This window comes from Megalobrama amblycephala, linkage group LG22, assembly GCF_018812025.1.
Source record: "Megalobrama amblycephala isolate DHTTF-2021 linkage group LG22, ASM1881202v1, whole genome shotgun sequence".
NCBI classification, from domain to species: Eukaryota; Metazoa; Chordata; class Actinopteri; order Cypriniformes; family Xenocyprididae; genus Megalobrama; species Megalobrama amblycephala.
The window spans coordinates 17,945,202-17,957,658 of NC_063065.1; the positions used below are offsets into that span (position 1 = coordinate 17,945,202).

Consider the following 12,457-nt stretch of genomic DNA (forward strand, 5'->3'; position numbering starts at 1 on the left):
CATGCAATGTTTTTGTCAGGAGACAGGAGTAACAACTGCAGATTATGCGTCACCTGCGGTGAGTCCGACATAATGAATCCACGGCTTTAGGTCGTGCACACACTTAACGATTGTAAGGCCGATTATGAATGTAAATTGATACTTATGACTGATCGCGCTCAAACGCGTCCAGTCAGAGCCAGTTGCGTTCAGTCTGCGATTACAGTCGGTGTTCAAATTTCTTGTGAAAGTATATAAATCTGCTTCAGGAGCAGGAAACAATCGCTGTATGTTGAGCACAGTCTTAGAATGTTTTAGCTAGTCGTTAACTGTGTGCCCGGCTTAATAACACAGCGAATGCCGGTGGTAAACAAACACTGAAGGAGGGGGGTTGTTCTTCCGCATGCGCTCATTTCAAAAACTCAGTCGACGAAAACATCCTCTGTACCACCTTTAAACTGATTGAGATTGAGGAAGCTGTCCTCAGAAAAATGTGCTGCACATAGTTTTACATGTGGATTATAATTTTCGGGAACCGAGTTAAACATAAATTGTAACCATTGATCTCTAAGTACAGCGTCCCTGGGAAGGCCAAACAAAGGTGATTGGACTGCGGGATGAAAATAACAGCGTTTCGACGACATGGCGACAAACACACTCTACAAACGCATCTCTTGCTCTTCTCCGTGGGAGCGCAACAAGACCACGCCCCCTTTTTTTGTGTATTCCTGTGGGCGGAGGTTAGTCAAAAAACTGTTTTAGTGACGTCATTAAAGAAGGAAGTAGAGGGATGTAGTCCAAACTGGCCGTTCGATGTAGGCGACTTCTGTTAAATAAAATATCTCGCTTGGCATTGAACTTTGAGCTTTAAAATTTTACAGATTTTATTTATACTCTAACAGCAACATTACACACTAACTAAAGTTTGAAACATGGGATCACGAAGAACGGGACCTTTAAAATGTGATTCTTCTGATGGCAAAGCTGAATTTTCAGCATCATTACTCCAGTCTTCAGTGTCACATGATCCTTCATAAATCATTCTAATATGCTGATTTGGTGGGTTAAGAAACATGTCTTATTATTATAACAGTTGTGCTGTATAGTGTTTTAGGGGAAACAGTGATACATTTTTTCAGTATTCTTTGATGAATAGAAAAACATTTATTTTAAAATTTTGTAACAATGTTATTACAATGTATATGTCTTTACAGTCACTTTTACTCAATTAAATCCATCCCTTCTAAATAAAAGTATTAAATAAAAAAAATTCTTACTGACCCCAAAGTTTTGAAATGGTAGTGTATTTAAAACCAGAAGCTTCCCTCAGACATTTGATATGTAACAAGTGGAAAAATAATTTTTGATGTGCCCAACTCAAATCTGTTTAGTTTTTTTGAAGTGTGAACAGCAAAAAAACACATGAAATACAAAGTTTACAAACCCAATCCAAACCACTTGAATCTTATTTTTAACCTTTTTTTTTTGCATTGTCAGAATTTTTACATTTATATTTTATGGAGCTGCTTTTACACTCATTTTCATTCACTCTTTCATCATATAGATGACATTAACTATGTAGTGAATGTAAATTAGTGTACAAGTCAGCGGTTTTGAATATGAATTTGTGTGTAAAATGTCACTTATGTTGTCTCACGGACCTTATTAGTTCAGCACCATGGTGAGATGTCATGCTACTATAGACATGAGCAGAGGCAAAACTTCCACACTTACACTCTTAGTTGCTGTACGAGAAAGTCTCTTGCCATTCTGCTGACATCATCAGTGATATTCATCACACCTGACATTGACTACACTGTCAAAAACAAATTTCATCACTTGCAAAATGACAGTGTGGACTGTCATTCTTAAAGTTTGAATTTGAAAACCAAATCAGATTTGTTGAAGCCTTAGTCACCTCCTGTACGCTGTTCCTCTCCAGCCTCATCTAACACTGGTGTTTTAATGAAGGAAATGCTTCAAACTTCCTGTTTTGATAAAAGCTTGGTGTGTTGAAGAATTGACAGTGCCACAGAAATCATACACACTCTAGTTTGCCAATTTTCTCTCCCGTCCAGAAACCTTTTTCCACATATTGTGGTATGTGAAATCACTATTATTCTTCCTTCTGTATTGAAAAGTGTGAAAGGGCCTGCTTTACCGGACAGTTTGTTTTGCAACACAGCAATAGAGTTTTGGCAGTGTTCTTTTTTTAATCTTTTTGAGCGTTTTGGTCAATGAGCGGATTATGAGTTTGGATCACTTGATGGATCACTTGAAGTTTTGTTGGGTTACCATTGTGGTGAAGAGTAATGCCTGTGGTTAGGTCGGGAATGGGCTGCAGAACTTCAAGGCTATATATACTGCATGTTGATTAACAGTTCATGCAAGTAAATAGTGGTAGTTTATTTGATGGTTACATTAGCGCATGCTTGTGTGCTGTTGCTAACTAACACTTAACCTTAAAGATTAGGGGCGCTATTTTAACGATCTAAGCGCATGGTCTGAAGCGCATGGCGCAAGTGCACTTAAAGGTGCCCTAGAACTTTTTTTTAAAAGATGTAATATAAGTCTAAGGTGTCCCCTGAATGTGTCTGTGAAGTTTCAGCTCAAAATACCCCATAGATTTTTTTAAATTAATTTTTTTAACTGCCTATTTTGGGGCATAATTAGAAATGAGCCGATTCAGGGTGTGTGGCCCTTTAAATCTGGTGCTCCACGCCCCAAGAGCTCGCGCTTGCCTTAAACAGCATAAACAAAGTTCACACAGCTAATATAACCCTCAAAATGGATCTTTACAAAGTGTTCGTCATGCAGCATGTCTAATCGCGTAAGTAAAGTGTTTATTTTGATGTTTACATTGATTCTGAATGAGTTTGAGGCTATGCTCCGTGGCTAACGGCTAATGCTACACTGTTGGAGAGATTTATAAAGAATGAAGTTGTGTTTATGCATTATACAGACTGCAAGTGTTTAAAAATGAAAATAGTGACGGCTCTTGTCTCCGTGAATACAGTAAGAAACGATGGTAACTTTAACCACATTTAACGGTACATTAGCAACACGCTAACGAAACATTTAGAAAGACAATTTACAAACATCACTAAAAATATCATGATATCATGGATCATGTCAGTTATTATTGCTCCATTTGCCATTTTTTGCTATTGTTCTTGCTTGCTTACCTAGTCTGTTGATTCAGCTCTGCACAGATCCAGACGTTAAAACCTGCCCTTGTCTAATGCCTTTCATAATGTTGGGAACATGGGCTGGCATATGCAAATATTGGGGGCGTACATATTAATGATCCCGACTTTTACGTAACAGTCGGTGTTATGTTGAGATTCACCTGTTCTTCGGAGGTCTTTTAAACAAATGAGATTTATATAAAAAGGAGGAAACAATGGAGTTTGAGACTCACTGTATGAACTCCATGTACTGAACTCTTGTTATTTAACTATGCCGAGGTAAATTCAATTTTTGAATCTAGGGCACCTTTAAGGCATGTTTGAATCCACTTTTAGTAGTTTAAGGACCAAAAAAATTGTTGGCACGTCCGGCGCATGGTCTAAAATGGTTGTTCCTATTCTCTTAATGAGTAATGGGTGTGTTTTAGGTGTAACGTGCAATAAACCAATCAGAGTCACATCTCCCTTTCCATTTAAAACCCAGTTGCATTCACGCCATGGTGGTTTCACTATTTACATGGCGGAATTTGCAAGCGGAAAAACTGAATGCTTCTCAAGTGAGGAAACAGATCTGCTCATGCACAAAGTTAAAGCACGCAAGCAGACCATCTACTGGAAAAGCTGGATTCCACCAAAACATTTTTATCTTTATGCACACAATAATAATCTTTTACATTGTAATCCTTTTATTTTTAATATTTGGCATATTTGTGTGCTGCTGCGCATCCGTGTGTGTGTAATAAGCAGAATGTACATGAGTTGTGCACCCGCATATAGGCGCATATTACTAACGCGCACTTTAAATAGCAAAACAAATATTGCGGCATTGACTTTAGACCAGGTTTCAGTTGGTCAATGGCGCAGTCATTTTGCGCCAACAGTGCACCTGAAAACACCTCGTTTTCATACCAGCACAACAAATGGGCACAAATACATTTGATATTTAAACAACATGGCGCAGGATGTGAAAATGATAACTGCTTCGGGCTGAAACTAGCAAAAAACACCTACATTGCGCCGGGTGTATGATAGACCCCTAGGTGTTAGTTTATTCAATATTTAAATTAAATTGTAATTAGCAAGTTTGTGTAGTACAAAATAAATTTAAGTTCTATTAAAATAATTTTTGAGTTGTTTACTTTAATGTTTTGAGTATTCTGAACTTATCGGGTTTTACAACCACTGCATCAATATAATTGAAAAATGAGAAACATTATGTATGGTAAACAATAGTTTTAAGTACAGTGGACTTTAATAAACATTAAATAAACATTTTTCAGTTTGACTTAATTGTTATTTATAATTATTGTTTACTTAAAAAATTTGAGTATTCTGAAAAAAGTTATTTTCAATTGTAATATTTCACAATATTTTCACTGTATTTGGTGAGCCTTGGTGAGCAAGAGACTTTTTTCAAAAACATTAAAAAAATCTTACTGACCCCAAACTTTTGAACAGTAATTTTTACATTTTAAAATTTTGTTTTTCTCTTCCGGGAAAATGGAGTTAAAATATTGATGACTCATCTTGTACTCCACTGGTTTTTGTCCAATCAGATGCTCTCTAGAAGGAGAAATGCCTTCTGCAACAGACAGCAAGTATCAAATGAATTATGACTGTAAAAAAAGTCTATTAAAAATACATTCTGCTCAAACGTCTTATTTCAAAGGAAAAACAAAATTATAGACTTAATTTAAAAGTTTTGTACTCATTCTCTTTTTCTCATAAAGAAGGCATAAAGAAGGCAGCTTAAAAGGCAAACTAACCTTCCATTTTGCTCGTTGACCACTCAGCCCTCTTTGATTTACAGAGGCCACAGGCTTCACTTCACTTCCGCTGCCAAAAGACATTAAATCAGCGACAGCAAAGTCTGCCTCATCAATATTTGTCCCCCATAAAACACCGACCGAGTAGCAAAAGTTCATGACAGGAAGAGGAAGCACCGCTGGTGGATTATGAAGTGTTTATTTACAAGGTTATCTGTCCTGCACCAGGGCTTCAGTAGTGAGAATTCAAAGATGATTTACCCCCTCCAGCATCTCCGTCCGTCGTAATGCTGCCTCACTAAAAAGTGAGAATGGTTGGTTGTTTACTTTAGGAGGCCCCACCGCAAACTCTTTTTTTAGGTTCAAAATTAATTCATTTTATAGATTAAATTAATTTTGATTATAATGACTCACTGATTCTTTGTTCATTACCTGTTTGACTTAAATTCAAAGCTTTAGGCAAAGCAGATCATGTCATCTTGCAGCTGTGATTGAACCCACAGGTTAGATATTCACAGCACATTTAAAACTGAAAGCAGTTTAAGTGCCGTCGATTCTCAAGATTCATGGCCAAGGATGTTATACTATTGCCTATAGTGCTCTGCATGTGGTTAAGTCTTCATTTTATTGAAGTCTTCATATTAATATATCTGCCTGGTGTCGAAATAATGAGTCATTTGCATTCAGCCCGGAGCTTTCAAGTCTTGCTCCTAGCTGGAGTTCGCGGCTACACTGAATTACGCCCTGTTTTCCGGTTAGAGATGTTGCACGCTGTTTACTTTGATGGGATCTTTACAGAACAGCTTCTTTGATTCACCTCCCGAGACTGCATTGAAAACGCCAATGTAATCACACTATGAACAAATAATGATGTCTTTTCCAGACCAATTTAGCTGTCTGGGAACTAATGAATTACTGGCCTGGATGCATCATCATGAGGCATATTTTCAGCTGAAGAGAAAATGATTTTGTGTCTTTGTAAGTATATATTATGTGGGACATTACAGAGAGTCGTGAACCTTGCACCATTGTTAAAAAAAATAAATAAAAAAATAAAAAAATAAATATATATATATATATATACACACATACACACACACACACACACACACACACACATACATATATATATATATATATATATATATATATATATATATATATATATATATATATATATATATATATATACACACAATGTGTATTATTGCTTTTTCGATTAATAATTTTATCATTTTGCACTAACAAACTACTCTTTTAATGTTAAATAATCTTAAAGTACCCCTGTGTTGAAAATCAAGTTTTAATGTTGTTTATACTGTATGTCTATGTCGTGTTTTTAATATGCTTTAAGACAAACCATGTGCAAATTCAAAGTCAACACCATTGCTGAGTATTTCTGTTTAAAACTTCAGTGAACTAAAGACAGTTTCAAAAACACAGTTTGAAATTGCTGGTGTTTGTGACATCACAAACTACCTTGTAACCAATCACGTCAATGTGCTGGCAGGCTTTAGCATATCATTAACCATGACCGGTATATTGATATAAAAATTCGGGTAGATTTATCAATATAGTGGGTGTACTGTATGATGTATATTACAATGCTGAACTATATTCCTTTCTCCACTGATGTTCTGAGTTGTGCGAAGCGTTTCAAGGATACTGATTGTTAGAAAGGCAGACTGAGATGGCGAATGGGAGCATGGTTTAACACATTATTATCTGTTTGATAACATAGTCAAGCAAAATGCTAATCATTAATTACAGTTTTGTGTCCAGCATTATAAAAAAAAGCCATACCATTGTGCAGCATTTACCTCAGTAAGTTGACCGAGTGGATCTCTGAGCTCATGCAAGTGAGTGGAGGTGGGGCTAATTAGCATATTCATAGGTCCACATATACTAAATGCAAGGGTGTAGAGTTACATTCAAGCTATTTTAAGGTATGAAGTTTTTTGGGGGGTTTTTTCACAGGAATTTTTTTTTTACATTTTTCATTTTGGTGATCAAAGATGAGTTTTAATGTCTTAATTCATTAAATTCATTTAGGGGCTTTTATCAGCATGGATGGATGGATGATGGATGGATAGACAGGTGGATGGATGGAAGGATAGATACCATTACTTTGCTATGATAAGTTTTTTTTTTTTTTATTTAATGCAAAAAACCTTTAACATCTTTTCAGTTTTCTTGTTACAATAATAGAATGTTCAGTTGAAGACTTTTCTCATGTTATTCATTGATCTTTAATTGATTGACAGCCCTATTTTTGTGTAGTTAATGCCCTGCTGATTTATCGAGTGGTGCAGGTATGATGTCAGAACCCGGAAGACTAATTCACCGCTGGTTCCTTGGAGATTTTCCTATGGAGTTTAATAATGGTTTTTTTTCCCGATTTCTGTGTAAAATAAAGCCTGTGGTAAACAGAACTTTTCTTTGATAACACACCCGTAGTGAAAACGCAGTTATGTCCATTTTTTGAAAACATTTTTAATAAGTAACTAGATAAGAGAGCTTGGGATGTGAGTGTGGGCAGTGTACATTGTAGAACAAAACGTCAATATATCGTCAAGTTATGTTTACCACAGGCTTTATTTTACTTATTGAAAAATCCCATCATAAAACTCTCAGTAGCTTATGTCAGTCAGTAATTGACATAGAATAGCCTTTAAACTGCAGACACTGCAGTACAAATGCAAGGTTGACTGAGATATTGTAGAATGTAGTCTATTAAGACATTGTTTAGAAGTCTAGACAAGTGGGAGAACAGACAGCAAGGGCAACAGAAGTGTCATTTGTTTGGAATCCAAAGCAAGATGACCCTTACAAGCATTCACAAAGTGTATCATCACATTTTCACGAGTGCAGAATCGTATTCAGTCATTGAAGGTGGCGTGTAAATTGAATGTGAATGTTCTTTTGTTGTTCAAGCGCTTCCATCCCCTCCTGTGTTACCAATCTCTACAGGTGTTTAACTGTTGTTTTTTTCCCTTAATTCTCCTCATGCTTTTATCCTAAAAAGTTGTTTTAACAGTATGCCCAAAGCCATCGTGTCCATTAGGATTGCTGCAGTGTCTTGCAGACGCATTCCATTATTCATGAGGCATATGATGCTATTCTCTTCCCTTGACGCTTGGCCATAAACCAACTGTGCTGACAAGATTACGCTTCGTCATGACATGATCTTTGTGACAATTCCTCACTCTCATAAGCATAACATCTGAGTGATTGTCCCAGAAAAACATCTTTGTTTCAAGCAACCGTGAAATGCCCCCCCCCCCCCCCCCCTTTTCACGTAACTTATTTGAAAAACAAACAAAACAAAACATAAAAGTCACTTTTGTTTGTTTATAAATGCAGTACCGTTGGGTTTGTGTTGTTTTAAATAATAGGATTGCAGGTTTATAACCAAGCTACTTGATAAATGGAGGAAGAAAAGTCTTCAAAGGAAAGCAGTCACTCTCAAAGCACCTGGTTTAAAATAACTAATTTATTCAGTGAAAATGCGCAGTGTTTTAAATTCCTGTTTGTTACTTCTTGCTGTTGTCTAGAGAGTGAATCCCACATCTGGGTGCTTTAGTTCATCAGCTACAAAAAGTCAAGAGCGCTTCCTCTGAACTTCTGCTCATGTTAGACTTCAAAGTTGGCAGGATTAACATTTTAATGTCACTTTTAGATTTTTTTTTTTTTTTGTGCATTTCCAACTGAGCATATGCTGCGGCATCTTTCCAAGATTTGTTAGCCTGCACTGAATTCACAAACTAAAACTGAATCTCAGGTAACACTTCACTTGAAGCCTGTTCATATAGTGCTTTGTAAAGGTTGTCATAATACGTCTTTTCATAATTTTATTAATAGTTATTGTTTTGTTTTTACTTAAATATTTATATTTATTTGTTTAAAATATTTATTTATAAATATATTGATGATAAATATAAATATATTAATAATATATTTTATATAATATTAATTCTATTAATTGCATTAAAAAAAAAAAATAAATAAAAAAAAAATAATATATATATATATATATATATATATATATATATATATATATATATATATATATATATATTTATACAACAGTTCTGTCTGGTTCTCGAATCTGGTTGGCTGATAGCCATGCGATATTTCAGTGATTAACAGCACTCCTACTGCCTTTTCACCGTTTGTATCACTCCGCTTGAAGTGACCGTCATCAGAGCCATAGAGAGACACCGTCATGGCGGCCGATCAAATCAACCGTAATTTTTACATATACTACTTCTTGTACCACGAACTGTAGTTTTAATAGTTTTTTAAGGCGAGAATGTAGTTGTTTAGACCTGAAATATGTGACTCATATTTAATAACAGCGCCTATTTTACAATTTGTTTTGACGTTTTCGGAGATGCGAGCTCGAGTGCGTCAGCGGCCGTTCAGTGCTTCTGTAACCGCCGAGAACAGCTTCATCTCGGCCAGTGCCTCGGGGATTTGCCGCTGGCTCTTATAGTGGTTAAACATGAGACAAAATTCAATTTGAGTACATAGAACGGGCAATCTTTGGTCTTATTAATCTATTATTTGTTCCAGAGCAAGTCGAATTGTGCTATATTAAATTTGATAATAATAAACGTTACGTTACATCCTTATATAGCACATTGGCTACAACTAGACGGGAGATATCAGACTCTTCTCCGCTCTTCAAATACTTAAAACAATGAACTTTATAAACATATGGTTTTTTGAGTAAAGAAAACGCTTTACAATTTTTTTCAAACATCAGATCTTTATTTACCTTTGCATTGCACAGAGGAGATGTCCAAACTGCATGCGCACTTCATTCAGGAGGTGAGGCAGATTAATGAGGCTTGATTGACAGTTTGAGGATCCAATGGAGTTAGGAGGTTTTGTCACAAGCTCTTTAAAATCCTTTTCATTCGTTAAATATTTGTAAAATCCACATACCAGCGTAAATGGTGACCTATTTTTTTTTTTAATAACTAGTGCTTTATGTTTGACTGAACTGTTCAATTGTGCTTATTTGTTGTTCAATAAATATTATTTTATATAAATATGTCCAATGAGTAATATGGATTGAGTGAACATTACATTAATACGCCATTAGATGGCGGCAACACTTTACAGGAGAATGAGTCAGTGACGCACAAGAGACTTTTAAATTGAAAGGAACTTTTGCAAAAGGAAGTTGTTTTAGCGCTGTGGTGTAATGGATGTTATAGAAAATTCCCAAAGCTGTAAAAAATGACAATTACAAAGATCGCTTTCCTCAGCGGACATTCAAACGGACTTGTATAAAGGATATAATATTATGGACATCGACTTGAAGAATGAATGTAATGCAATATACCAGACACAGGTAATAGCCTACTCTCTCTCTCTCTCTCTCTCTCTCTCTCTCTCTCTCTCTCTCTCTCTCTAATACTGTACAAAATTCAATGTGTTTCAATGAAGCGACTCAACGTTCCTTCGTTACTAGTTCTAAAGTGACGTTTTAGAGTTAGTAACGGAGGCTCGGTTCAACTGACAACTTGAGTTTTGAATCCGTGGCGGAAGGAAGTAGTGCTGCACAAAAGAGGGTTTTGAAGACACTCCGTTGTTCTTATTTATTTACATACTCGTGCCGTCGAACTGTTGTATAAACGCAATATCACACTCGTAGCCGTGCGATATGGCTGTATATCAGCAGCCATATCGCACGGCTACTCGTGTGATATTGCTCATATATATATATATATATATATATATATATATATATATATATATATATATATATATGAATATGCTTTATGCACATTTTAAATGGTATATATCTTCATATTTTAAGAAGTTATTATTGATTGACTTATTTATTTGTATGTAAAAAAAAATAACAATTATATATATTTTATATATATATATATATATATATATATATATATATATAGATAGATAGTATAAATATCACTTTAACGGTAATGAAAAGGATCTATTAACTGCCAATAAAGTGAAAATACTCAAATTAAAACAGCAGCCTGATAAAAACACTCATTTTAGAAGAGAATTTCAGATGGCACTTAGAGGCTTTTGCATCTGAAGTCTTCACATATATATATAAAATATTGATATAGTTTATTGTATTGCATTATACATTTATATGTAGGCCTACAATGAAAATCATATATATTACAAAACTTTTAAATATTTTTCATGTTTATTTATTATATTTATTTGTTTAAATATTAATTTATAAATATAAAAATATTGATAAATATAAATATTATTAATTCTATTAATTGCATTTAATATTATATCAGAAATGTATTGCAAAATATAAATATATATGCCTTATGAATATGCTTTATGCACATTTCATGTGGTATATCTTCATAATTTTAAGTTATTATTTATTTGTATGTAATAAACATACCAATTATGTTTTTATATATTTATTATATTGTATATAATGTTATAAATTATATATATATATATATATATATATATATATATATATATATTTGTATTGCAATATACATTTATATATATATATATATATATATATATATATATATATATATATATATATATATAGGCCTACAATGAAAATGCAAAATGTTTAAATATTTGTTTATTTATAAAATAAAAATAATGTTTATTTATACACATTTTCATATCAAAGGTAATATATAAAGACATCATTATATGACATGTAATGTATTACACAGATCAATATTTATTATGTAGATTTGGTTGTCATATCCCTCGTCAAAATCAGTGGCATGTTTAACTGGATTTAGCTTCCTACTGGCCTTACCTTGAAAATGACAAGTCTCACCATGCTTATCAGAATCAATGATGATCCTGACAGGACAGACTGACCTTCATCCTGAAATGATTAGTGCTTTCGCGAAAGGCACAAGGGAGCCATTACTGTCAGCCTGGCCATGATCTAGAATAATCTATTTGTTTTCATTTCAGCATGTCAGCAGTTACCGAGATGGGCTCTGAAATGGCTTCAAACGTATAGCCATATAATGTGATTTCAATGATCTTTATCTCTTCACTCATTTTTGCTTCGAGATCTGAGTTGTAATGAAGCAGATCAAGGATTCATCTAAACACCTCCTGTTTCTGTTTTTTGCCGTTTCAGCCAAGATCCGGGCATGTGCCGACGGAGGTGCCAATCATCTGTACCGGCTCACAGAGGGTCGGCGTGAGAGGTGAGAACCTATTTTGGCTCCCATCACTATTGACTCGGAGGGCAGAGATGGATCTGGTGATGTCAAGGTTTTGGTGTCATTGCACATGTTCATTCTCAGAACTGCTGGACTTGTAGGAGGCCTCAGGAGTATCCTGCTTGCAGAGTGCTTTCAGAGGACTTAACTCCTAATCCATCACCTTTTGTCAGTGGCTGACAGGCCAGATTCATCTCCAGGCCTCCAAATTGGGTTCTTCTCTCCTCTCCTGAGCGGTTTTCAATTGTTTTCTTTTGGGTCCACTTCTCATCCTACCACCTAAAAATAAAGCTGAATTGCAGACTCT

At 34.9% G+C, this 12,457-nt stretch overlaps 1 protein-coding gene across 2 annotated transcripts in view; it reads left to right on the forward strand.

The window, feature by feature from the left end:
• The window catches only part of tpk1 (thiamin pyrophosphokinase 1), a 92,876-nt gene that overhangs the window by 15,027 nt on the left and 65,392 nt on the right, over window positions 1-12,457 (forward strand). For both annotated transcript variants that reach the window (XM_048174333.1, XM_048174332.1), the window contains exon 4: window positions 12,066-12,135. In XM_048174333.1, coding sequence (XP_048030290.1) covers window positions 12,066-12,135 — 70 coding nt within the window. The remainder of the gene's footprint in view (window positions 1-12,065; window positions 12,136-12,457) is intronic.